We start from the raw sequence: 27574 nt of genomic DNA on the forward strand, positions 1-27574 counted from the left end.
TGTAGCCTGCCAGGCTCCTCCACCCATGGGATTTTCCAGGCAAGAATATTGGAGTGGGTTGCCATTTCCTTCTCCAGGGGATCTTCCCAACCCAGGGATTTAACACTGGTCCCCCGCACCGCAGGTAGACTCTTTACCATCTGAGCCACCAGGGAAGCAAAGTGGTCCACATCAAAAAATCTTAAAAGCTTTTGGGTGAAGGTCAGATGTGATCCCAGGCCCATGTGCTCAGCTCCTTCTTGGCTCCTCCCCAACTTGCTAACCTGAAAAGGCCCTTCGCCCTGCCTGGCTTCCAGTTCAGAGCTTTCCCTGGGGATGGAACCCTTTGCTCTGCTTGCCCTTTTCCCCAGGGTGGCCAGGAAGCTCCCTAGAGATGGGGCTGTGTCAACACACATGGGGGTGCCTTCATCACTTGTGTCTGCTGGGGACTCATGAGGTTCAGAGAGACAATGTTTCTGGAGGGCCTTGCAGAGTCTCCATCAGAAGAGAGACCCAAATGTGTTCAAGGCCCCCACAGAGCTCTGCCGACACCATGCTGGAATGCCTGCTTGTCAGGAGCATCGATGACAAGGGTGAAGGGGCCCTGACCCATCCTCCCCTCTCCCTGGTGGTCAGCATCGAAGCAAGTGAACTCACTTGTGTGGCCAGGATGCCGTGCTTGATCCCCGTGTTGTGGGTTCCAGACCCGATGACGCCACCTGCGGTCACGTCTGACACAGCTCCCAGGCTGGGGAGAGGAGGAGGGACATGGTTAGTCTTCCTGGGACAATATCTCCCAGGATTGTGGTGCGAGGCCCCTCAAAGCAGAACAGCTGATTCATCTGCCTGGGAATCTTGTCCCCAGTTTAGCTTGCAAAGAGTCAGACATGACTTAGCAACTAAACAACAATTTCTTTCTATTCACATATAATAGCCCCTGGACACCTGGGGATGGGGAGATGGGTACCCTGTACAGGGATCCAGAGAAACAAGTTCATCCTAAAATGTGCTCCTCTCTGGCCCCTGTCAGATCCTTGAGTGTCTGGCTGAGGTCAGGGCTGGGAGTGATGGGCATCACTGGCACCCGCCCTGGGAATGGGCGAGGTGGCTCTTACTTGGACAAAGCCAGGCCGTGCTTGTCCAGCTGGGGGTGCAGGTCAGCTAGGAGGATGCCGGCCTCCACGGTCACCTGCTTCTTCTCTGTGTCCACCTGCAAGAGACCGGCACAGGCTAGGGTGAGCTAGGCTGTCACCCAGCCCTCGTCCTGCAGCCACGCAAGGCTGTGAGTACAAGCATATCTGTCCCAGCCCACAGTCAGCCCAAGCTGCCTCCCGCTGCAGGCAGCCAAAAGGGCGTGCAGGCAGAGCCCTAGAGTGCTGGGGCTCAGGGACTGTCCTGTGCAACCCTTCTAGTCACAGGGGAGAGAAATAAGGGGCAGGGAAGAGAAGAGGTTTACTCAAGGTCACCTTAGGGCTGGGACTGGTGCTCAGGTTCCCTCAGCCATGTGGGAGAGTGGCTCTATGCCCTGAGACCCCCATGGCTGTCCAGGAGTGGTGGGGGAGGGAGGGGAGGAGTAGTCTCTCCATTTCACAGCATGGAGACTGAAGTTCAGGGACTCTAAGTCACTTGCCCAAGGTCACACAAACATCCGCAGTGGAACCGAGATAAGGATTCACATCTGTGGACTCCGGAACACACATTTCACTGACCCTGAGCACACAGCCTGGGCAAAATCAATTACCAGAGCCCGGTCCTCACTAATTAGCGATCAGAGTTAATTCCTGCCATGACTGATGTTTTGACCAGAGCATTTTCTACAGGGTGGAGATGGTTGGCCTGAGCAAATCAGGAAATACATAGTACAGAGAAATCTAGAATCTCTGCTAGCAGAGCTGGAGGGGTGGGTACCAGGCAAAAAAGACAGCTCAGAGGAGCTGGCCCTGGCAGGTGAGAACAAGAGCCCTGCACATGCCTGCACTCTCACTCCCTGGCAGGCTCCTGGTTGTGGGCGGGGCAGGGGAGGGTGTGAGACGCCTGGATTAATGTATCCCAGCACAGGGCTGGTGTCAGACTCCTGAGTGTGTGGCCAGCTCTGCCACTGGTCAGCTGTGTGACCTTAGGCAAGTCACTCCCCTTCTCTGATCTTCAGTTTCCCTATATGCAGAACAAGTTAGGTGCAAATCTTGGATTTGTCATGAATCCACCTTTGGGGGCCTGACTTGTGGACATCCTCTCTGTGGCCACAAGGATGCACACAGACCAGATGTGAGGCTTGAAGGAGTCCAGGGCAGGCCTGTGGGAGGTGAGGGTGACCACAAGTGGACCAGGAATGGGGGGGGGGTCACTTTGGGACTCAGAGGCCAGGAGGGGATGATGCATGAGGGAAAAGAAGGCTCCGCGTCCACCCTGGAGTCTGGGATGGAGTGGCATAGGGTGGGGCAGAGGCAGGGAGCCCAGCGCTCCGAGTACCTTGAGGACGCGGTTCATCTTGCCCATGTGGATCATGAAGCCGTCAGTGCAGGCGATGTCTGAGGGCGAGTGGCCACCACCCACCACTTTCACCCGCTTGTTCTGCTGCCTGGCCAGGGCCAGCACCTGTGGAGGCAGCATCTGCATCAGCCTCAGCCCAGGCCTTTCTCTGCGAGGCAGCCGGGAAACCCAGGTGTTGCACCCCCAGTCCCCCAGGTGCTGCCTGGCTGGAAGCCGCTGTGCAGGCCACTCCAAGAAAGAGCTAGAGAGAAGGACCAGAAAGTGAGCGGGGTGCAGGCCAGCACGGCTTGGAACAAACTTCGCATGCAGGACATCAGCCCTCAGCTCAGTATGAAGCCTGTTTTCTCCGCATTCAAGGACTTCAGATCCATTCAAAGCCACTCCACCTCCTAGCCTTCCTCTTTTGCCCTCTCTGCTCCACAAACATCCCCCACCAGCCATTGAAGACTCTGATCATTCTCCACCTGTCCTCCCCTCATCTCCCACTGCCCTACCCCAGCTCCCTTTTGAGCTCCTATTCATTTTCCGGGCTGACACAGTGATCATTTTTCTTCATTTTTCTGCTTAAGAAATTGGGGGCTTCGAATCCGGGTTTAAAATCTGGCTCTGATATTTAGTATTTAATAACAAGGGGAAATTCCAAAGCCTTTCTGAGCCTGTTTGCCCATCTGTTAAATGGGCTAATAATCACTACCTCACAGGTATGGATGGGGACAGGTGAGACCACAGATATGAAGCAGGTGGTGCTGATCACCAGTGGTGACCATGTCATTCCCACCACTCTCCTCTGAGTGCCCTCACACACACGTATGAACAGGCTCACAAACATGTGAATCTCTCCCCTCTTTGTGGTCTGCTAATACTAGTGAAACATCTGCATCCTCTGGGTTAGTCCTATGCAACCTGTCTTAGGGGTAAGCCTTTCAAGAGCAGAGGTTGGGTCTTGTCCATTCGTTCATTCATTCACTCATTTATTCAACAATATTCATTAAGTGCTTCCTGTGTGCCCGATAAAGGGCTAGGTGTGCTAAGGATCCAATGGAAAACAGGAAAAATGTGGCCTTACATCCTTATGAGGGAGAGAGAAAAAGGCATGAAAAAGTTCATGTCAATGAAATAACTGCAGGTTTTGAATGCAGTGAAAGAAATAAGCAAGGAGCTGAGATGCAGAAGATGGGGACATCCTCAGATGAAGTGGTCTGGAAGTCTCTGAGGAGGTGATTTACCCTGAGTGCTAAAGGATGCAAAGGAGTTGGTCCCGGGAAAAGTGAAGGGACAGGCATCCCAGGCAGTGGGAACAGCAAGGGCTAAGATACAGAGGTAGGAAAAAGCTTGGTTTTTCCTGTGATCAAAAGTAAAGAATCCGCCTGCCAGAGCAGGAGATGTGCGTTTGATCCCTGGGTCAGGAAGATCCCCTGGAGAAGGACATGGCAACCCACCCCAGTATTCTTGCCTGGAAAATCCCCTGGACAGAGAAGCCTAGTGGGCTACAGTCCACGGGGTCACAAAGCTTCGGACAGAGATCAGTAGTGAGGCCATTTCAGGCCATGGCAGGTGGGGAAGGGGTGGTGGCCTGGGCTTAGTGACAACAGTGCTGGAGAGAAGGAGGTGGGTTCTAGAAACTTCCAAGCCAGGACTTGCTGAAGTCAGATAAGGGTAAAGAAAGGACAGTGACCTACTTCCTGGCTTCTAGTTTGAGCAACCAGGTGGTTGGTACAGAGTTAGGAAGACCGCAATAGAATAGGTTGAAAGCAAAGAAACATCAAAAACATCCTTCGGGGCATCAAAGTTTGTTATGTCTCTGATGAAAGAAGTCATATGCCAATTTGCAGCTCAGGGAAGAGGCCTGAGCCAGAAATAACAACCGGACAGTCACTGGTGGACACCCCAGGTGGTCACGTGACAGCAGAGTTCAGTTGGAGCCAACCCCATGGTGCTGTTGCCCGGCTAGCAATTCTGGGGTGGGGATGTGGGCCTTAGCCGGGAAGTCCTCCTCTCAGCCTCCTCTCTGGGGGCATTTCTGATCTACATCTCTGGATGGAACTGGAGATCTGGTGGCTGGACCATCGGGCACTGTTCTGAGACAAGATACTCACCTCTCTGACCTCCTCCACGGACGTGGGCTGAAAGTACATCTCCGGGCAACAGCCATAGGTCCTTGCCCAGTTTTGGAATTTGACCCCCTTGTACCCGTGAACCTATGTGATAGGACAAAAGCTGGGTCACCTCCAGTGAGTGGTCTCAGGCTGCCTGACCCCCATCCATCCACTGCCCTGACATTGTAGAGATGGAGGCTGAGGCCACGGCACTGAGCCAGCCTCCGGTTTGCCCTTGTCACCCCTCTGCACCCCTGGGAAGCCTAAACACATGTCAGAAGTTCTGAAGCCAAGTGGCCATGTGGGGGCTTCCTGCTACTATTTTCCTCTATCAGCTCATGGCCGAGCGGGACGGTTGGGGGGTTGGGCAGATCATGCAGAAAACTCAGTGCTCTTAGGAGAAGCAGGGAGATGAGATCAGGGGTGCAGCTGGAGAAAGCAGTGTTTGGGTTCCGGCTCCAGTGTGGTGAGCCCTCTGAAAGACCCAGTAGTATAAGGTGCCCTGGGCTGAGTAGGACAATGGGGGAGGGGCTGCATGAACTGGCCCAGTGGCCCAAGAAGGAAGGAAACTGGCCTTCAGCTTTCCCACCAGTCTTCTCCTGCAGGAAGGGGCGCGTCTGGGAGACTCCATGGTAGCCTTTCCTGGCCTGGAAGCCAAGCAGGGAGCCCTGGGAAAGGGATTCCCATTTGAGGGACCTCTGCTGTGTGCCTGGATTCCTCCACATGTCATACCTTTTTAGGCCTTACAGCGATACCACTGGATGGATGATATCAATGGTCATTTTCAGGAGCAGAAACTGAGGCCCAGAGAGGTGCAGTAACTCCCCCAAACTCACACAGCAACCGAGTAAAGACACAGGAGCCCAACCCAGGCCTTCCTCTTCTATCCCTTCCCCAGCACCCCAACGGCTCCTCAGAGCCTCGAGTCCAATTTGAAGGCTTCCCTGTGGCCACCCCTCAGCCCCACGCCTGCCCAGTTTTGCCCCCTGCCCCAAGCCAGGTTCACAGGCTCAGTCTGGATGTAGCCGGTGGGGCTGACCGGCTGAACTGACCCGACCAGCAGTACCATTTGGCCCTACCATGGCTTCAGTGGTGGGTCAGTGGCCTCGGCTGACTCCGGCTTCGTCTGGGAAGAGAGCACAGGGCAGCAGGGCCCTGGGGCAAAGCAGAGGGGCTGGAACCAGCAGTGTGGTGACAGTGAGCACAGAAGCTCAGGGAGGCACAGAGGGGCCCGCCGGAGGCGGATCAGCAGTGTGACGACAGGCTCCACCCAGACAAACAGCCGCTGGGCCGGCCCTCCGCCCCTCAGCCCCTCTCAGGCAGCAGGGTGAAGAGGCAGCCTTCGCAGGGTGGCCGGTTTTTCCCCAAAAGCTGTGGAGCTCTGATCCCAACAGGGTCTTTGGGGGCTTTCTGGAGCTGAAGGACCCCTGGCCTTGAAACTGAGTCCTTAATGCCACAGATCAGGGGAGGTTGTGACATGGGGCCCATGTGTCAGTTCATTTGTCAGAGTTGGGGGAGGAATTCACCAGGCTGCCCACTGCTACAGGGAGATAGGACAGGATGTTGGTGGCTGTAGTGGGGGGTGGTGTGCGGGGGAGGAGAGGGACCAGTGACAGCCCAGGCAGCCTTCTAGCTGAAGTCTTCCTTCTCCAGGCCTCAGGGCAGACAGACCCGGGTTCCTCTTTCTTGCTTTGCTGGTTAACCTCCATGAACCTCAGTTTTCTCTTCAGTAAAGCGGGGGCATGTGCCTGTGTGCTGAGCTGCTTCAGTCATGTCCAACTCTGTGTGACCCCGTGGACTGTGGCCCACCAGGATCCTCTGTCTATGGGATTCTCCAGGCAAGAATACGGGAGTGGGTTGCCATGCCCTCTTCCAGGCGATCTTCCTGACCGAGGGATCAAATCCACATTTCTTAGGTCTCCTGCATTGGCAGGCGGGTTCTTTACTACTAGTGACACCTGGGAAGCCCTGAAGTGGGCTTTTTTTGCCTACTTCTCTGGGCAGACATCAAGGTTAGAGCAGACGTCTGAGAAGCACTGGGACACAATCAGAGCCTGACATGGTATCAAGCTCTTGCATTTGCTCCCGGCTCTGAGCTTCCAGTGGCAGATTCCTTGGGACACTCCTGTCCCCGTCACTGCCCCTTGGCTCCATGCCTGGCGCCGCACTGGCCTCTGAGGCACGTTTGTCCAACAGAACAGATTAATCATCACTGAGTACCTTGGCATCAGATCTGTCCAAGCCAAGAGCTGGGGTCTAGTGGGAAGTGAGAGCAACAACTCTGGGGTTTGAGAGGTGAGGCTGGGCTGGAGGAGCAAAGCTTGAGGTCAGACACATACATAAGTTCTGGGATGGAGGTGGTCAGAGTCGCACCTGTGTTCTCAAAACCAGGGTCTCATACAGCTGCCAGGCGCTTGTGTGTATCCATGTTCATGTGTGTGTGTGTGTGTGAGAACATGATCACACTCCCCATCTGCAAATGTATGTGCTGGGGGAGGGGAGGGGTGGCAGCTACATGCTCCCCACAGGGAGATCCCAGCTAGTGGAGATGCTGCTGTTTATGATCGCTTAGAGGCAGCTCAACAGCAGAGAGGAAAGAATGGGATGGGTAAGGAATCTGCAGAGCTCAGGGCCACAGAACAGAGCTGACTGGGAACAAGAGATGGAGCCCCTGTTATGGGCTGAATCATGTCCCCTCCCCCACCCTTAAGTTTCTAAGTTGAAGGCTTAATCCCCAGGACCTCAACAGGTGACTGTATTTAGATAAGGTTTTTAGAAATAATGAGGTTAAAATGAGGTCATTAGAATGGGACTTGATCCAATACAACTGTGGATAAGAGGAGATTAGGACACACACACAGAGGCTTCCCAGGTGTTGCTGGTGTAAAGGACCTGCTTGCCAATGCAGGATGTAAGAGTTTGTTTCCCACACTTCAGGCAAAATGTGTCCTGCCCCCCCCCACAAATGCCTCCTACAGCTACAGCTGAAGCCAGGTTTTCTCCTTTGGGCATATGCATTCTGAGGCAGAACATTCCAGAAGCTGGGTGCCATGGGTGTGGGTGCACCTGGATTGTGCCCCCAAACTGCCTGGGGGCCTTCTTCTGTGCTCCGCTGAGACCCCCTGGAGCCTAGAGTCACCCATCAGGCTTGCTCTGTTCACTCCGAGCTGCAGCCCTTGCATGGAACTCGTCCTCCTCACCTCCCTTAAACCAGGAACATCACTCCTACAAATGGCCCTTATTGAAGGAAATAAAATGACATGAAAAGAAATAAGATCAGCAGAAATGGTGTCTATCAGTTAATTCAATCTGCGTCGCTGCCATCTCATGGTTGAGGTCGATGGTTTATTGCTTACTCCTTGTCTGAAGGACTCAGCTTGTTCTATACTTGCTGAGTCTTAACTTTTTCAAACATTTGCTGGCAAGGGAAATTAATGTTACTGTCCTGATGGCCACTGAAGCTCGTTTTTATCTTTTCCCCTCCTATGCTTATTTTATTTTTTTGGGACTCCTATGCTTATTAATCAGTGAAAATGAGTCCTTAATATACAATAAATTAAGGGCAGGAGGAGAAAGGGGCGACAGAAGATGATGGTTGGATGGCATCACCAACTCAATGGACACTAGTTTGAAAAAACTCCGAGATAGTGAAGGACAGGGAAGCCTGGTGTGCTGCAGTCCATGGGGTTGCAAAGAGTTGGACACGACTTGGTGACTGCACAACTTAACACATTTCTTTGAAACACCGTGAACATCTGAAAGAGTGTTTAATGATTTCTGATTGGCAGATACTACTTCCTTGACCTGCTCAGCCAGCTCATTCTCTTTTAATAAATTTTATCTAAATGGCACCATCTACACAGCACTGAAAGTGAAAAGAGAAATGTTAGTCGCTCAGTCATATCTGACTCTTTGCAATCCCATGGACTGTAGCCCACCAGACTCCTCTGTCCATGGGATTCTCTGGGGAAGAATACTGGTGTGGGTAACCATTTCCTTCTCTAGGGGACCTTCCCAACCCAGGGATCGAACCTGAGTCTCCCACATGGCAGTTGGAGTTTTTACTCTTCTGACAGCGGGCAAACGCCTATGCACCCAACATCTGAAATATGGAAATATGGATGGAAATTAGACAAAATGTATTTAGCTAACATCGGGGAGAAACTTCCCAATTGCTAAGAAAGTATTTTATCATTTGTGGCCCGCTGTGTTCCTTTGAATAGCGAGTTAGGATGTTTTCCACGCAACTCTTGTTTCTTTTCTTTTTCTTTCTTCCTTTTTTTTTTTTTTGGTGTGGATCATCTTTAAAGTCTTTATTGAATGTGTTGCAATATTGCTTCTGTTTTACGTTTTGGTTTTTGGCCCCGAGGCATGTGGGATCTTAGTCCTGGATCAGGGATCAAACTACCAGCCCCTGCATTGGAAGACGAAATTTCAACCATTGGACCACCAGGGAAATCTCCAATTCTTGTTTCTAAAATCTTTGAGCTTCTGATCTATATATTTTCTTCTCTGACCTACATATTTTAACCATTGTTTGGTTTTAATTTGTGTTCATGTTAACATCAGTGTGAACAGTGGGCCTTAGAATCACTGCCAGGTCTATTCTAAATAGACCCACTTTTAGAAGACATTTCTCCTGGAAACCTTGGACACTGCTAGTTGACAGTCACTGGGTGTGAGGACAGTGCCTGTGAGTGAGCGTGGCATTCCTGCCCCCAGTGGGATGTGGGTGTCATAGAGAACGTGGGGTCTGCCATGCTTCTTTTAAAAGGCTCACTAGGTGGCTCAGTGGTAAAGAACCCTCCTGCCAACGTAGGAGATGCAGGTTTGATCCCTCGATCGGGAAAGTCTCCTGGAGAAGGAAATGGCAACACACTATAGTATTCTTGCCTGGGAAATCCCATGGACAGAGGAGCTTGGCAGGCCACAGTCCATGGGGTCCCAAAAGAGTTGGACATGAGTGAGCACTAGCTCCCTCCGCAGAGGTAAAGACACTTTGTTATTTATGCCTTCGTAGTCTGAAATAAGGGAGAAGGCAATGGCACCCCACTCCAGTACTGTTGCCCAGAAAATCCCATGGATGGAGGAACCTGGTAGGCTGCAGTCCATGGGGTCGCTAAGTCAGACACGACTGAGCGACTTCACTTTCACTTTCCACTTTCATGCATTGGAGAAGGAAATGGCAACCCACTACAGTGTTCTTGCCTGGAGAATCCCATGGACGGAGTAGCCTGGTAGGCTTCAGTCCTTGGGGTCGCACAGAGTCGGACACGACTGAAGCGACTTAGCAGCAGCAGCAGTCCGAAATAAAAATAACATTTAAAAAAAATCAAAGCAGTTTGAACATACATCAAACAAGTTGCACTTAACATGGCCTCTGAAAAGTATTTTTGGGAATGACCTAAAAACTTTTTCCCGATGAAGCAATTTTTTTTTTTTTAATGACCTGCAGTCTTGTACGACTGGTGATATTTGTGGTGCAGTGCTATGGACTTGATTCATCTGGCCCTTATTTGCCAAAAGAGAATTTCTGAACATTTTGAATAGTTTATGGAGATTTCTGCGTAGAATTCTGGAAACGCAAACCGGTTGAAGAGGTTTGCCTACTTGTGTTTTTTCTGATGAAAGATGTTTTAAGATTTTTCTTTCCAGTGACTGGGCTTCCCTGGTGTCTCAGACAGTGAAGCGTCTGCCTGCAATGCTGGAGACCTGGGTTCGATCCCTGGGTTGGGAAGATCCCCTGGAGAAGGAAATGGCAATCTACTCCAGTATTCTTGCCTGGAAAATTCCATGGATGGAGGAGCCTGGTGGGCTATGGGGTGGCAAAGAGTCGGACACGACTGAGCGACTTCACTTTCACTTTCTTCTAGCAACTGCTCCCTGACAAATAAGCCTGGACACAGTGAAATAATGTTATCTGGATTTTGTAGTCATCCCCCTGGGGCACACATTTGCATTTGAAATGAGTCCTTTAATTCTCAGATCCAAAAGAGAGGAGCTGGTGGTGGACTGGTTGGGAGTTTAAAGTCCTCAGAAACCTTGTCCTGGGATAAACTGGAAAGTTCAGTCCAGTGGCTCAGTTGTGTCAGACTCTCTGCGACCCCATGGACTGCAGCACCCCAGGCTGCCCTGTCCTTCAATAACTCCCAGAGCTTGCTCACGTTCATGTCTGTTGAGTTGGTGATGCCATCCAACCATTTCATCCTCTGTTGTCCCCTTCTCCTCCTGCCTTCAATCTTTTTCAGCATCAGCGTCTTTTCTAATGAGTCAGCTCTTCGTATCAGGTGGCCAAAGTACTGGAGCTTCAGCTACAGCATCAGTCCTTCCAATGAATATTAAGGATTGCTTTCCTTTAGGATGGACTGGTTGGATCTCCTTGCTGTCCAAGGGACTCTTAAGAGTCTTCTCCAACACCACAGTTCAAAAGCATCAATTCTTGAGGGCTCAGCTTTCTTTACGGTCCAACTCTCACATCCATACATGACTACTGGAAAAACCATAGCTTTGACTATATGGACCTTTGTCAGCAAAGTATTGCCTCTGTTTTTTAATATGCTCTCCAGGTTTGTCATGGCTTTTCTTCCAAGGAGCAAGTGTCTTTTAATTTCATGGCTGCAGTCACCATCTGCAGTGATTTTGGAGCCCAAGAAAATAAAGTCTGTCACTGTTTCCATTGTTTCCCCATCTATATGCCATAGAGTGATGGGACCGGATGCCATGATCTTAGTTTTCTGAATGCTGAGTTTTAAGCCAGTCTTTCCACTCTCCTTTTTAACTTTCATCAAGAGGCTCTTTAGTTCCTGTTCACTTTCTGCCATAAGGGTGGTGTTATCTGCATACCTGAGGTTATTGATATTTATCCCGGCAATCTTGATTCCAGCTTGTGCTTCATCCAATCCAGCATGATGTACTCTGCACATAAGTTAAACAAGCAAGGTGACAATATACAGCCTTGATGTACTCCTTTCCCAATTTTGAACGAGTCCATTGTTCCATGTCTGGTTCTAATTGTTGCTTCTTGACCTGCATACAGATTTCTCAGGAGGCAGGTAAGGTAGTAAGGTATTCCCATCTCTTTAAGAATTAAAAACGGAAAACTTACAGTTAATGCTTGGAACACTTTCTCTGTGCCAGGCACTGCTCCAGGGGTCCTGCATGTATTCAGTCATTTAATACAACTGTTGGGGTCACTATGAAGAAAGCAGGAGAGACTCCATCTTAAAGCCTGTCATACATCTTAAAGAAAGGATGTGAACTGGGCCTGAATTCTGCTCAAGAATGAGGAAACCATTGCTAACAAAAAACAGGTTTCCTTCCCTCCCTATAGATGGCAAATGGAGATTGTAGTTGAAGTCTGATTGCCCTTGGACCCGTTGGAGTAACAAACTGTACTCTGCTGTCTTGAGTGTCCTCCAAGATGTGTTTTGTGACTCCACATTCCACAACACAACCACTAAGAGTTTAGTGCTATTAATGTCCTTTTTTTTAACAGAGGAAGCTGAGGCAGAGGAAACCCTCTCTTGAGGTCACACTGTGATCGGTGGCCCAGCAGAGTTTGATCTGGGTAGTCTGACTCCAGATTTAGAAAAGAGAAGAGCTTTTGCTGGAAGGAGCTCTGCTTGAAGAACCAGATACCATGTGTCTGAATCTAGGCTCTGTCCCACAGTAGCCCAGTGACCTTGGGCAAGTTATCCGACCCTCAGTTTTCCTAATCTGCTAAATGGGAAGAATAAGAGATGGTCTGTATGGGGCTCCAGGCACACAGAAGTACTTAAAAATGAGCTTCTGGGACTTCCCTGGGGGTCCAGTGGCTAAGACTTCATGCTCCCAATGCAGGGGGCCTGGGTTTAACCCATGGTCAGGAAGCTAGATCCCATATGCTGCAACAAAGAGTTCATACGCTGCAACTAAAGATCCTGTGCGCCACAACTAAGATCAGGCATAGCCAAATAAATAAAAATAAATATTTTTTTTAAAAGAAGCATGATAGCTGCTAACATTTCTAACCTATCCCTTGCTTTCTACATATACCTAGATACACATGCCATTTTTTTTCCTAGTTAATTTATATTCATCAGAATTCAGCCTGGTGACACCACCTTGTCCACAAGACTGCCCTGCAGGAAGAGCAGCGAGGGAGGTGAGCATAAGTTACTGAGGACACCGTGCCAGGGGAGCAGGGAGACAGGGTGAAAGGCTAAGTGTGGCTGGCTGGTGGCCCCTCTATCCGACAGCACAGATTATTTTTATAACATCAGAAAGTTCTACCCGACAGCATTGTTCTAGGCCATGCAGAGTCTTGCAGACACAAGTGCAGAGGGAACTGGATTCACAGTTACCCTGCCTTCCTCCCAAGAATGAAAACAGCAGTATCATCATTGCCTTTGCTTTATTGAATAAAGGAGCTCTCATCTCTGCTGAAAAGTGTCTCAATTGCTGATTCTGCATAATCAAAATAGTGAATTGATCCGTTAAAGAGAAATCACCCCCTGATCATCTCATTCTGTCCTCCACAGAACACTAACCACCCTTAGAGACAAATTGATGCCTTTGTACCCAGAGAATTAATCACATGTGATTTTTCCCATATCTAAAATTAGGTCAGACTTGACTCATTTCATTGAAAGAAAAGCATTCTTGGCTGCAAACCCCTTCTGAATGATGCTGCTGGTTTTGAAAGACACATGTAAAGCTTCATGTGGGTACCAGAGCAGTTCCCCAGCAGATGAAGAGGTCAGAATGCCTGCTGGCAGCTGACACATCACACCCTAAAGCTTTGAGACCACCGGCAGGTCCCGGGCATCAGTCTCCAGCCACTCAATGAGGATCCGATTCAACTCAGTGGGCCTGGAAAGGGAACAGAAGGCAATTCCCATTTGTCTCCACCCACTCACCTGGCTCGCGGGAAGGTAGGGGTGACGAAGCGAGCAGCTCATTGGAGGTGAACAGGGAGCCCTGCTGTCCCCCACCCAGGGACCCCCATCTCCTTACTTCTCCATCTGTGTCCAGTGTCCACAATCCTTAATGTGTCCCCTTTTCAGGTGGGGAATCTGGAAGAAAATCCCACCCAGAAAAGTAAATGGCAGAAGGCAAGTTTTCTGCTCTCCACAGGCCACCCTGCTGAAAACCCCACATTATTTACAAAAGGAATGACCACTGCTCAAGTTCCTACTATGTATTAGGTGCTCTAAACACACTGCACCATTTAACCTTGACCATGATCCTCTGGGTAACTTGAAGGCTCAGAAAAGAAGCTAGGTGACTGGCCCAAAGCCACACAGAAAGTGGCTGAGCTAAGACTCAAATTCAGGCTGACCCATACTCATCACAACAGACTGCCTCCCTTCAGAACCGTTAGGACTTGGTCCATTCGCTACCTGGAAAAGGCCAAGTCAAGCTTGGTTGACTCTTGCCCTGCAGCCATGATCTTGTCCCCTCCCCAGGCTGCCTCCCTCTTCCCTGGTGGTCTCCGTGCAGGGCTGTTCCGCCTCTCTTTGGCACCTGAACCCCCAAAGTAGGTCACAGCCCTTTCTTGACTGGTTCCACAGTCCACAAAGGGCGTCCTTTGCAGCAGCCCTTGAAACACAGTCTCTCTGTCGCACGAGATGATGCTAACAAAGCCACGGCCAAGTGCAGGCGAATGCTCTCAGTATCCAGCCCCAATACTTGAGCAGTCATGGTGACCCCACTCAAGACCTCCCAGTTCCCACCAACCTCCAAGCTTTTGTCAGAGAACACTTCCAAATCACAGCTTTGACTCTTGAGAGTCTCTTGGACAGCAAAGAGATCAAACCAGTCAATCCCCAGAAATCAACCCTGAATATTCATTGAAAGGACTGGTGCTTAAGCTGAAGCTCCAATACCTTGGCCACCTGATGTGAAAAACTAGATGCTGGGAAAGATTGGAAAAGACCCTGATGCTGGGAAAGATTGAAGGCAGGAGAAGGGGATGACAGAGGATGAGATGGTTGGATGGCATCACTGACTCAATGGACATAAGTTTGAACAAACTCCTGGAGGTGGTGATAGGTAAGCCTGACATGTGGCAATCCATGAGGTCACAAAGAGTCGGACGCCACTTAGCGACTGAACAACAACAACAATTCCACTTCAGTGGGCTCCATGCACTTAGGTCCATGCAGCTCAGCAGCTCCTAGCAGGCTCAGGGAGACCCTGATGCCTACTGGGTTCCTACCATGCTCTGAGCTCTTTCATCTACCCTCACCTCTCAACACCCCATCTCGTCTCCCATTCTCTCTCTGCCAGGCAAGCCTTAAGAGTTCCTCAAGCCCAGAAGTGGTGGTCAGCATTTCTGTGAAGCCCCTGCTCCCAGCTGTGCCCCCATCCTCCCAAGCCTCTTGGGTACCGCATTAACTGCTGGCCATGAGCTCCTGCATGGTGGGCTCCGTACCTTCTTCATCTTTACCTCCCTGGTACCTAGCATTGTCCCAATGCGTCTCAGTGCACTGTAAAAGCCCATGAGATGAAAGAGTGAGTGATGAGAGACTGCAGCAGGGTGGTGGAAAGGAGGTCTTAATTGCTACTCCCCAAAGGTGACTATCTCACTGTGGAGGAAGGCCTTATTAAGCAAGTGGTTTCCCTGAACATCCCACTCTGCATCCTCTGGGACACCTGAGACCTCTGCCAGGAAGCCCCGATGACCCCGAGCAGGACTGTTCCCTTACCCAGTCCTCCATATGCTTGGACATCTCAGGAGTGAGCACAAAGTCCTTCTCCGCGGTGACCATCAGGGCCGGAATCAGGATCTGGGGAGAGATTAACAGGAAGTAGAAGCGATTTTCACGCTTGGGCTCCCCCATCACCTGGGAAAGGAAATGTTATTTTCATGCCCTGTAGCTTCCTCCACTTGTTTAGTCGCCAAGTCATGTCTGATTATTTTGTGACCCCATGGACTGTAGCCAGCCAGGCTCCTCTGTCCATGGGATTCTCCAGGCAAAAAAACTGGAGTGGGTTGTCATGCCCTCCTCCCAGGGATCTTCCTGACCCAGGGATAGAACCTGAGTCTCCTGCATTGGCAGGCGGGTTCTTTACTACCGAGCCTCTCTTAACTCCCCCCAAAAGACCCCTCAGAGCACTACTGTGGTCTGGCTTTGTTTTCACCACATGCTTTGTGCGAAGGAGGCACCACTATTGTTGAAGATCTACAATGACTGTGTAAGAGATTAGAAAATGTATTAATATATCTCGGCCTCTGCCCCTGGTGCCTGACACAGAGCTCCTGAAGCCCTTGTAAATTCCTAAGTAGTAAGCATTCTCAGAGCATCTTTTGTTCTAATGAGGTGACTCTGGGTGGGTTCCTGGGTGGGAGCTCATCACCAGAAAGACAAAGCCAGGATTAGAAGCTTGGGATTTTCAGCCACCTCCCCCTTCCCCACAATGTCTGGAAGGGGAGGGAGGGAGGAAGGGCTGGAAGTGGAGTTAATAATTGATCGTGCCTACATGAGGAAGTCTCCATGAACATCCACCCAACTCCAGAAGCATGGAGTTCAGAGACCTTCTAGGCTGGTGAAATCCACACTGAAAGGGTAACATGCCACAACTCCAGGGAGACAGAGGCTCCTGTGCTCGGGACCCTCCCAGATCTTGCCCTGTGCCTCCCTTCATCTGGCTGTTCATCTGTGTCCTTTATTAAATTCTTTTATAAACTGGTTAGGGTTAGGGTTCTCCAGGGGATCTTCCCAACCCAGGGATCGAACCTGGGCCTCCTGCATTGCAGGCAGATTCTTTCCCGACTGAGCCACCAGGAAAGCCCGAATAACACTTTATAAACGTGTAAACAAAAGTGCTTCCCTGAGTTCTGTGAGCCACTGTAACAAGTTAATAGATTCAGGGGGTGGGGTTCTGAGACGCTCCAATTTATAGCCAATCAGTTGGAAGCACAGGTGACGACTTCAATGTGGGGTTGGCATCTGAAGTCGAGGGGTCAGTCTTGTCAGACTGAGCCCTTAACCTGTGAGTTCTGATACCCTCTCCAGGTAGATAGTGTCAGAATAAGTTAAATTGTAGGCCACCTAGCTCGTGTGGCAGAGAACTGCTTGGTGTGGGGAAAAACCTCCACACATTTGGTGGTAGTAAGTGTCAGAAAGAAAGTGTTTTGGGGACTTCCCAGGCAGTCCAGTGGATAAAACTCTCTGCTTCCAATACAGAGGGCTTGGGTTCGATCCCTGATTGGGGAACTAGACCCCACATGTCGCACCTAAGACCTGGTCCAGTCAAATAAATAAATAAATAATTTTGTTTGTTTTGAAAAAGAAGACAGTGTTTTGTGTGAAAGTAAAAGAGACACAGAGAAGGAAAAGACTGTGTTTTTCTCAATTGGATGGATTTGGGCATGTAGTGACCACTCAGGTTCCGTGTATGTGTGTGTAATACATGCATGTGGTCTGCTCCAGGGACTGATATTTCTGGAACCCAATCAAATGGCACCAGGAAGGAGGAAGATGCCCTCGGATGGGTGGAGATCAATATTTCTTTTCTTTGAATTGAACGGATGCTTTAGAAGGGCAGCCAACATGGTGACCAGCATGACATTCGAGGCAGCAAAATGACTTCACTTTTGTCCTCTGATAAACGGGGCACTGCCAGATCGAGAGAGCCCCTCTTTATTCTTGTTCTCACGCCACCATTACAACTTCCAGACAGTGTTCATTGTCTCTGGTTAAGGAATTTGCACTATTTTTTTTTTACCTACAATGCAGAGCTGTGTGCTTCTCACTGCTCCCCCTCCTCTGAGGAGTGAAGACCCAGGGGTGGCTTTGTGGCTGAAATGAATCCTGAGGCTGCTGTGGGGGCTGTGGAGGGACGCCCTCCACAGTGTTCCAAGGGAAAATGTGAAGGCATAGTACAGGTGTAGAAGGAGGTGGGAGAGAAGAGCTGGAAGGAAACCTCAGAGGAAGGGGTCCCCAACCTCAGATCCCTGGGCTTCACCTCCCTAAAGACCTCATCTTCATCCCTCACGCTATGAGAGAATCTACCGATCACACTGGGGTTTTGTCCATCACACAGTAGAGTGATGATTGGCTCAAGAGCATTAATTAAGCCACTACTATGTATCAAGCATTGTTCTAGCTCAGCATTTCATATGCATCAACCCACTGTATCCTTACACAGATCCTGAGGAAGGCACCACTCTTGCCTTTCCATCTTAAGCAGCCACAGAGAACAGAGTGGGTAAGTGCCTTGCCCAAGGTCACACAGGGATTACAAGGCAGTTTCTGCCCATCCTGTTCTTTTTTCTTTTTTTAAATTTTATTTATTTGGCTGTCAGGTCTTAGTTGCAGTACATGGGATCTTTAGTTACATGTGCTCAGTCGAGTCTGACTTTCTGCAGCCCCATGAACAGCAAACTGGTAAGCTCCTCTGTTCATGGGATTCTCCAGGCAAGCATGGCAGGTTGCCATGCTCCTCCAGGGGATCTTCCAGACCCAGGGATAGAACCCAGGTCTCCTGCATTGCAGGCAGATTCTTTACCATCTGAGAAACCAGGGAAGCCCAGATATTTAGTTGTGACATGTGAACTTGTAGCTGCAGCATGTGGGATCTAATTCCCTAGCCAGGGATCAAACCTGGGTGCCTGCATTGGGAGCATGGAGTCAGCCACTGGAACACCAGGCAAATCCCTGCCCCACCTGCTCTTTACTATGTTTCATGTTCTCCTGACTGAATACCTGATCCCGAGAGGTTGGGACCGCCCTTGTTTTATTCGTCTGGTGCCCCAAAGTCTAGTACAGTTCCTGGCACATGGAGGATGTTCATTTTCACCTGAATCAAGGAGATGGCTGGGGTTACCGAATGAGTGGGGGAAGGTGAAAATGCAATTTCCCTTAGATTTTTAATGCTCTGAGTGTGAACCTGGGACCCCATTACTCCGTTTGCTGACCTGGAGATTGGAAACCTGTCTTCTGCTTGACAAATGAGGAAACTGAGACTCAGGCTGACTTGGTCAAGGTGACACACCCAGGGGTTAAAGCCCTATCTCTCTTGTCTCTCAGAAAGCACATGATGCTCCTTCTGTGAGCTGGGGGCTTCAACCTTGTGATCTCTGGGGGTTGCCCTGGACCACCTGCACCCTGAGCCGGGACACCACTGGGAGACCTGGGTGAAGTCACCTGGCAGACCCCTGTCCCCCGCCCCACCCTCTGCCATTCCAAGAGAAGCAGCCACACAGAGGTCCCAGGAGGAGACCCTGCAGTGGAGGTGCTCCCCAGAGCAGCTGGCAGTCTGTCCACCCCTAACTCTGACCAGCTAAGAGGGGTCCATGGATGCCCCGAGGGTGACTTGGGAGAGAACAGCGTGGGACTCACCTTCCTCCCTGAGCCTTTGAAGCCCCACTCCCAGTTCTTGTCCATGTTTCGGTACCAGTTTAGAGGCCCCCTGGGAGGGGCAGATTGGGAAATAACAAAAGGAAAGCTTTTAGTAGATGTTTGTGTTACAGACCCCACCAGCAACCAGCTTGGCGTAGAGCCAGTCTTCCCAGGAAGAGCCAAGATTCTGGCAGGGGGTCGAGAACACAGCCTAGGAGTCACGCCCTGGTGCCCTATATGCCTGCCAGGCTTTGTGGAGCACAGCCTGGTGCAGGCATGGCCCTGGACTGGGAGCTGGCACTCTCTGAAACCAGCATTAGGGGACACAGAGAAGCCAGCCCCACAGGACTCTCCGCTTCCTCCCAGGGCTGTCTCAGAAGAGGGTGGGGAACTTGGTTTAGTGGCCTCACCAGCCAGAGCCACTCCCCCTACCCCAGGAAACCCACAGAAAAGGGATACGAGGAGATGCTTCCTCCTAATGGGACACCAGTGAGTGTTGCGGAGGCGTCTCCACTGGACTAACAGGGTGGCCCCAGGGCTGTGCCTGGAACATTCTCCCAGTCCTCAGGCACAGTAGGGGTTGGTGCTGTTGGGCCCTTGAGACTTCTCCAGTGTAAATGAGGCCTGGAAAGACCCTAGACAAGCCACATGTCCTTTCAGCATGCACGTTTCAGTTGTCTCCATGGACGGTAGCCAGGCTCCTCTGTCCACGGGATTCTCCCAGCAAGAAGACTGGAGTAGGTTGCCATGCCCTCCTCCAGGGTATTTTCCTGACCCAGGGATCAAACCCATGTCTCCTGAGTCTCCTGCACTGCAGGCAGATTCCTTACCACTAAGCCACCAGGGAAGCCCCAAGTGTGTGTGGGTGGTGTGCTCAATTGTGTCCGGCTCTTTGAGACCCCATGGACCATAGGCTGCCAGGCTCCTCTGTCCAGAGGATTTTCTGGGCAAGAGTCCTGGAGTGGGCTTCTAATACTTCGGGGCTTCTAAGTTTCCCTCCTGTGAGAGGAGGGGCTGGAGCAGATAGCCTTCTACGCTCCTTTCTATAGCACATCTATGCCCCAGTCTGAGGCTCCTAAATTGCTACCCACTTCAGAAATATGTATGCAGTTTTGAGTTTACGTGGGTTTTTGTGTTCTTTTGAAGTAAGAACTCAGAACTGTCTTCTGATCCTCACTGAGATCACGACTGAAAAAAAGCTAAAAACGTGTGCTCTGAAGGGACTCCTAAGCATAAGGGAGAACAAACTAAACTCTCCAAACTAGAGCAGACTGAGCGTCGTCAGTAAAGAGCCTCCTGACACTGGAAGCATTCAAGCAGAGGCTAGCCAGACATTCAAGAGGGCTGATGAGCTGGAGGATCTCCGGGCTTCGCCCTGCACCGTGTGAGTAGAAGAAGCTGTCTGCCCACCTTCTCTCTCCTGCGTTCGGGGTGCTGTCCTCTTTACCTGAAACCAGACTTCTTGAACTCCTGCACATAGAACTGGATGTCCTCCTCAGTGACCATCTTGCTGAGGGTGGGCTCCTCTGGGGTGTTCACAAGGAGTCCTCCTGCAAAAAGCCACTTGTTTCTTCACCATCCCCTTTCCATTGTTCTTCACCGCCAGCCCCTCCCCGGGGTCAGATGTCTGAGTTACAACACCTTGGTGTCTCTTGAGACCCTCCACCACCTCTCCTTGTCTTATTAGGGTGCTCTTTGCCTCCTTAAGAGACTATATGGCAGAAGTCAGCACAATATTGTAAAGCAATCATCCTCCAGTTAAAAATAAATAAATTTTAAAAAACAGACTGGGACTCCCTGAGGGCAAAGACGCTTTCCCATGGGTTTGGATACCTGCTCCTGCTTTTACACCAAGTGTACACTTTAAATGTTTGAGGAATGAAGGAATGAATCAGTGACCATGTGAATGAGTAAAGGGGTGAAGGGAGGGAAGGGAGAGGTGTTCCTGACCAGTGACAGGAGTTTAACCCCAGCCTGGCCACTTTGGACAAACTCTGGCACTCTTGTAAGACTCATTTTTCTCATCTGTAGAACAGAGATAATAGTGAGAGTTTTCAGGGATGTCATGAGGATGATAAACAATATATCTAAAAAGGGCTAGCCCAGTGTCTGATGCACAGAGTAGGTGCTCAAACAAGTGGTAGCCATCATCATCATTAATACAAAATACAAGGAAATCATGGCAAAGTCACAGGCTTGGGGTCAAGCAAGGTTCTCTGGAAACAGTGCTGGATCCAGAAGCTGAGGGGATGAGCACTTGGTCTGCTTCTGGCTCTGGCTCCTTGCTTATTTCCAAACTGGGAGAGAGAACAGGGGCTGTTGGAACAGAGCTTGATGGAGGGGAGGCCAGGGAATTGTGACAGAAGTGACCTGGCTGGGGTCTGGCCTGATTTCCTCCTTACCTGGACCAGGTGACCATACAGAGGTCAGGTTCTATCTTGGGTCTCTGTCCTAATCAGTAGAGGATGCTTTGACAAGCTCTGAGAGTTCTCCAAGCTCTTGGCTCTAAAACTCTGTCGGTAAACGGAAGCTGGGGCCTCATGGTCACCCTGGGTCAGGGTAAATGTGATTCACCAGCAGAGGTTCTATGTTAAGCATGTCAGAGTTCAGGCTGGCAGGTGACTGCTTCTGCCCACAGCCGGCAGATGGAGAAACAATCATTAAACGTTCATCTGGTTCCTGCCATGGCCCCTCCTGTCTCCCTTCCTTCTTGAGAATGTCTCTTACCCATTTCACAGGTTCTGCTCACGGTGATGAAAGTCTGGAGGGAGAAAAGTTAGAAACAACGTCATGGGTCAAGCAAAGGAAATACGTATGAACAGGGCATCTAAAAGCCCTGTGAGTGCCAGCAGACCACACAAATATTCTAAATGCCCAGGATTGCTAGGCGGGTCCTGAGTGGTCAGAGTAGAGATAGCTCCCAGCAAGCTCCAGGTTACAGCTGCTCCTGGGTGCTTGCAGGTCTTGGTAACGTAAAAACCTGGGTGTACCAACCAATAGGAACAAGAGATTAGGCCTTAGGTCTATGGCAGATGGGAAGTTAAAAATGAGATTGTCCCCACCATCCACAGAGTTAATCTGGGGTCATCAGTTAAAGGGTGGACTAGGAAAAACCCTGGAGAAGGAAATGGCAACCCACTCCAGTATTCTTGCCTAGAGAATCCCGTGGTCAGAGGAGCCCGGGGTCCCACAGAGTTGGATACAACTGAAGTGACTTAGCAGCAGCAGCAGGAAAAACCCACCCATCATGATAGAGAGAAATCAAGGGAGCTGTCTATTCAGTTTGATACTAAGAAGATGCTAAAAACACTTCCCTAGGAATTCACAGCTACAAGTCTGCCTTTGCATGTATTTGAGTTTGAATCCACACTGTGAGATCTGGAAAGCCCCAGTAAGTGATGTAAAACACTACAGTAGCGAAAGGGAGCCTGGGCTGGTAAATTCTACCAGGAGGCCTGGCAGGAGCAATAAATGCTGGACCACCCAGGAAGGGCATTTCCTCCATGTCATCTGAAGCAGGTTGGAGCAGATTAAGTGCTACTGAAGATGAGCTCGCAAACCAAAATTATGGAACTCTCTCCACTACCCCCACATACACAATAAGGCCCCACTGCAAGAGACAGCAAGCAAAGCAGACAGTAAACAAGACTCTTCAAGAATACTAATAGAACCTGAACAGAGAGAGAAGAAAAAATGAGTATGCTTAAGATGATTAATGTGGCTTCCCTGGTGGCTCAGATAGTAAAGAATTTGCCTGTAGTGCAGGAGACCCAGATTCAATACCCAGGTGGGGAAGATCCCCTGGAGAAGGCAATGGCAACCCTCTCCAGTATTCTTGCCTGGAGAATTCCATGGACAGACCATGGGGTCACACGGAGTCAGACTAAGATAGAAGAAGGAACAGAACAACAAGACTAGAACCAAGACTCTATGGACAGAGATCTGAATGCTTTGAAAAATAATCAAATACAACTTTCAAAAATTAAAAAAAAAAAAACAACTGTTCACTGAAATTAAAACCTCAAAGATGGGTTAAACTGTGGATCAGACATGACTAAAAGACAAATAATACACAGAAGGTAGACTTGAGACCGATTTCTTACAATCAGTGATAGAAGTTTCTAGAAGAAAATAATTGTCAACCTAGAATGCTCTGATAAACTGTTCCTCGGGCCTAAGAGCAAAATAAAGATATTTTCTAGGCCAAAATATGATGAGTTTATTCCTAACAAACTTATTGAAAAAACTACAAAAGAAGGTACTTCAGGAAGAAAGAAATTGAACTGAATATCAAAGAGTGAGGTGCCAGAAGTACTCAGCAAAGAAACTGGCAAAAATCGGGACATCTGAGCAGGCACTGACCAGGCAAAGCAACAGTGACTCCTAACACATAAGACGGGACAGTGGGATTACCACGATAAAGCAGTCTGGGCTCTTGCGTTGCTCCAGAAAAGAGTTAGAAGCATCAACTCATTCTGTACCTTCATAAGCAATCATGCATATGAAAATGATAATGGTAATAATTTCTTAACTGTCACCATTATGATCAGTTCAGTTCAGTTACTCAGTCGTGTCCGACTCTTTGAGACCCTGTGGACTGTAGCACACTAGGCTTCCCTGTCTGACCAACCCTGTTTGACCAGCTCCTAGAGCTTGCTCAAACTCATGTCCATCAAGTCGGTGATGCCATCCAACCATCTCATCTATATATACATATGTTTCAAAGCCTTCCTGGTGTGTTTCAGTCAGGACCAGACCTTTCCCCATTATAATGAAGGGACCAGTGGGAGTGAGGACCCCAATCACCCTGACCACAGAAGTCAAAGAAAAGAAGGCCAGTTGCTAACTGCCAGACCCTGACACCCCCATCCTCCCATCCCCGCATCCTCCCGCGGGAGGCATCTGGGGACCTGCACCCCTGCAGCTCCCACTTTCTGCTGAAAACCCACCCCACGCCCCGCATTCCTCACCTCATCATTTGATCTGAAGAAGCTTTTGAAAGTCCGACTCAGGTTCTTTTCCAGTTCAGCCTCAGCCACTCCCTAAAACAATCAAGAAAGCAAAATGAAAGATGCGGCAGAGATCTCGGAAACCTATCTGACCCAAAGCAAGAAGCCCGTGACCTCTGTCCCATTCAGCCCAAGATTCGTCAGAAGTGCATGATTTTGAATTTTCATATTGAAAAACATTTTTTTTTAAAGCTTCAAATAAAATATGAGATTCTGACAGAGGTCCCCTCCACCCCACCCTGAACCTGGGAGATAGGTTTATGGCTATCACTTTTTTTCTCTTATTCTAAATTTTACAACGAGAATGTAGTTCTTATAATAATCACTTTATTATTATAGACTGGGGCAGGAATGAAGTGTTGGGGGCGGAAGGGTGGTGAGGGGAAGAGGAGGGTTTGGAGGAGGCCTAGAAGCCAAGGGCGGTTCCATCCACGGGTCTCGAATTGCCATGGTAACGTCAAAACCAACTCCTTTGATTTGGACCCAGGTTGTCTCCCCAAGAACAGGACAGTAAGGTGTCTTTGGCTAAGGAGCTGGGATGCATATCATTTGTGCTCCCAGTTCTTCCCGCCACATGGGAGCTCAAGTTGTACCTTGGACTCTTTCATCCATATCTGATTCTTTGGTCATTTCCAGGCCAAATCAAACCCTGTACCAAACCCTGCCTTCTCCTTGAAGCCCTACATCCCTCATCACAATAAAACAGCTCTGCTCTTCCTGGATCCTACAGGGTCTTTCATGTGCTCTCCGTGGTCCACCCTGAGAAAGCAGGAAAACATCCACTCCGGGGGGCATCTGTGACTGGTCCTGGATGGACCAGAAGCTGGATGTGGTGAAAGGTTTATTCGTCTTCTGCTAGTAACATTCCCAGAGAGTGTTGCCGAAAGGAGGGTGTGGGGTCTGGCTGCTTGCTGCTCAAAAGCCAATAAACAGGCCAGATTGGTGGAAAGGAAAGTTTGCTTCATTTCAGATGTTGACAACTGCAGAGGGAGGGTGGCAGATGTCTGTCCCAAGGCTGACTCCCCCACCCCCACTGGCAACCAGTGGGCAAGAGCTTTTATAGACAGAAGGTGGGGGGACTACATGCAGAAACAGCACAGTCAGCTCTGACAGTCACCTTTCAAATTGGTCATCGGTGGTCCAACCAGCATCATCTTGATTGTTTTAGGTACAGTCAGTTCCAGGGTCCATTTGTTTCCATTTCTTTGAGCTCAGTTCTTGGAATTGTGGCAGCTTATGTCATGGCTATAGTTTGGTCATCATGTAGTTAACATCTTCAACCTGGGATTTCAGTATCTACAAGACAACTTAACAGGAGATGACTCAGAATATTATCTATAGCCCTTGAGAAAGAACTAAAGGTCCTCAACTATGCTTAATGAGTACATTACTGTTATTTGGTTTCTTTTGACTCTTTTCCTTTGTATTAACTGTTTCTTACTTGTCTGATTAAACTTATTCTCTGACTACAGTTTTCCACAGACAAAAGGCTGGCAGATGATATGGGTGGGCTTGGGGCAAGGACCCTAATAGGGTCCTGCTCTGTTTTAAGAGGAGGGTCCTGTAAGCCAGGCTGGCAAAGTGTGCTGGTGGCTCTCAGACCCTGCACACTTAAAGAGGTCCTGCTACCCTGCACTTGTTTATTCTGTAGGTTGCATATCATGAGAGCTCTGGATTTACAAGAGAGTGGCACTATAGGCAAGGAAACATTTATCATCAAGCAGCGCTGCGTCAGCAGTTTGAGGTTTTCTGATGAAAGCAATGTTGGCATGTTAATCACAATCCTTTGACAAGCATAGGATTCCATCACGATGGAGAATCAATCGTGGCCTTCAGTGATGTGATGAATGTTGGGGCCAGAAATAGCCATGGAAGGCAGTGCATTTTATGTGCTCAATAAAGGCCCCGCATGTTACCACAGGTCATCATTCTCCTTCTTCTTCTTTTTTCTTTTTATTGGTTTCTTTGCTCTCTTATTTATTTATTTTATTTTTGACTGTGCTGGGTCTTCATTGCTGCTCAGGCTTTTCTCTAGTTGCGACAAGCCCCCAGAGGCTACTCTCCTGTGGCAGTGTATAGGCTTCTCATCGTGGTGGCTTCTCTTGTGTGGAGCACAGGCTCTAGGGCGCCCAAGCTTCCACGCTTGCAGCATGTGGGTTCAGCAGTTGCGGCTCCCAGGCTCTAAAGTGCTGGGTCAGTAGTTGTGGCCCATGCGCTTAGCTGCTCTGCAGCATGTGGGATCTTCCTGGATCAGGGTCGAACCTGTGTCTCCTGCATTGGCAAGTGGATTCTTTACCACTGAGCCAGTAGGGAAGCCCCATCATTCTTATTTATTGTGAACAGCCCCCATCTGGGAAACAGCTTGGTGTTCATGAGCTTGGGATATGTCTCAGCATGTGGAGGAATCTCCACGGGGTCAGAGGTCTGGACAGGCTGCAGAGCTCAAACAGTCCGTAAAAGAGCAAATGAATATCAAAAGGGTCAACCAGAAAATCAAAGAGAACACAAAGGTAAATAAGTCTGTCCACCCACATGAAAGCATATCAGATCAACAGGGGTGATGAGGACAAAGGTGAGGGCCAGAGGGGGAGATAAGAGCATTTGTACTCTGGTGGTGTGGTCTGTTGATATTCTCGGGCTCTCTGTAATTTACAAAAGGTGTTACTCTATTTTTAAGTCCCACAGACCAATGACAAGCCTCCTGTTAGTCCACTGTATGGGGCTCCTCCCTTTGTGCTCCTGATCAGAAGAATTAAAGGATGAACTTTGGAATCTAACAAACAAGGTTTCAAGCCCCACTGCAAGTGCTAATCACTTAGTTGGGTCCAACTGTTTGCAACCCCATGGACTGTAGCCCGCCAGGCTCCTCTGTGCAGTTCTCCAGGCAAGAACACTGGAGTGGGTTGCCATTCCCCTCTCCAGTGGATCTTCCCAATCCAGGGATAGAATTTGGGTCTCCTGTATTGCAGGCAGATTCTTATCTGTCTGAGCCACCAGGGCAGCCCCACTACTTCTCCTTATTAACTGGGCAACTTAATCTTCCAGAGCCTCAGTTTCCTCATCTGTAAAATGGGAGTTTTATAAGGATAACAGGAGATAATGCCTGTTTCTGATCATGCCTGGAAGAGTATACGTAGGAGAGATGCCAATAAATGGTGATTATTATTGTTGTTATTATTACCTCCATAGTTAAAAGTGACTTGGATTTTCTTTTGTTCCATTTTCAAGGGCTTTTCCCTTTCTTTGTCTTTTAGCCACCACCATTTTGGACTCCTTTTTCCTATTCTAACTACCGAACAGTTAAAAGTTATTTGATTGCATAAGAATTGTCTTTGGTGGGAATGTCTTCTAAATGACCACATGGATTGTGGCTTTTATTTTTTTGCCCTCTACTGTAAGCTCCTATTCACCAAAGAAAGTGAAAGAAAATGCAGATTTTATGGCAGGAAGTGAAGAAGAACTAAAGAGCTTCTTGATAAAAGTGAAAGAGGAGAGTGAAAAAGTTGGCTTAAAACTCAACATTCAGAAAACTAAGATCATGGCATCCGACCCCATCACTTCATGGCAAATAGATGGGGAAACAGTGGAAACAGTGGCTGATTTTATTTTTCTGGGCTCCAAAATCACTGCAGATGGTGATTGCAGCTATGAAATTAAAAGACGCTTACTCCTT

At 49.3% G+C, this 27574-nt stretch overlaps 2 protein-coding genes across 4 annotated transcripts in view; both read right to left on the reverse strand.

The window, feature by feature from the left end:
* Positions 1 to 6347, reverse strand: part of LOC104988715 (L-gulonolactone oxidase) — a 26088-nt gene extending 19741 nt beyond the window's left edge. Inside the window, exons 1-5 of one of the 2 annotated variants that reach the window (XM_010840139.1) lie at positions 5645 to 6347; positions 4566 to 4667; positions 2449 to 2574; positions 1095 to 1189; positions 637 to 727 (exon numbers count right to left, since the gene is read on the reverse strand). In XM_010840139.1, coding sequence (XP_010838441.1) covers positions 637 to 727; positions 1095 to 1189; positions 2449 to 2574; positions 4566 to 4667; positions 5645 to 5647 — 417 coding nt within the window. In that variant the 5' untranslated portion in view covers positions 5648 to 6347. The remainder of the gene's footprint in view (positions 1 to 636; positions 728 to 1094; positions 1190 to 2448; positions 2575 to 4565; positions 4668 to 5644) is intronic. The other variant, XM_010840138.1, reaches the window with a different exon arrangement.
* A 6591-nt stretch (positions 6348 to 12938) lies between these two features.
* EPHX2 (epoxide hydrolase 2, cytoplasmic) overlaps positions 12939 to 27574 on the reverse strand; it is a 74699-nt gene continuing 60063 nt past the window's right edge. For both annotated transcript variants that reach the window (XM_010840141.1, XM_010840140.1), the window contains exons 13-19: positions 23863 to 23934; positions 21620 to 21653; positions 20340 to 20442; positions 18893 to 18962; positions 15254 to 15334; positions 13560 to 13618; positions 12939 to 13415 (exon numbers count right to left, since the gene is read on the reverse strand). In XM_010840141.1, the coding sequence (XP_010838443.1) occupies positions 13337 to 13415; positions 13560 to 13618; positions 15254 to 15334; positions 18893 to 18962; positions 20340 to 20442; positions 21620 to 21653; positions 23863 to 23934 (498 nt within the window). In that variant the 3' untranslated portion in view covers positions 12939 to 13336. The remainder of the gene's footprint in view (positions 13416 to 13559; positions 13619 to 15253; positions 15335 to 18892; positions 18963 to 20339; positions 20443 to 21619; positions 21654 to 23862; positions 23935 to 27574) is intronic.

Source organism: Bison bison, unplaced genomic scaffold (assembly GCF_000754665.1).
Source record: "Bison bison bison isolate TAMUID 2011002044 unplaced genomic scaffold, Bison_UMD1.0 scf7180017864141, whole genome shotgun sequence".
NCBI lineage: Eukaryota > Metazoa > Chordata > Mammalia > Artiodactyla > Bovidae > Bison > Bison bison.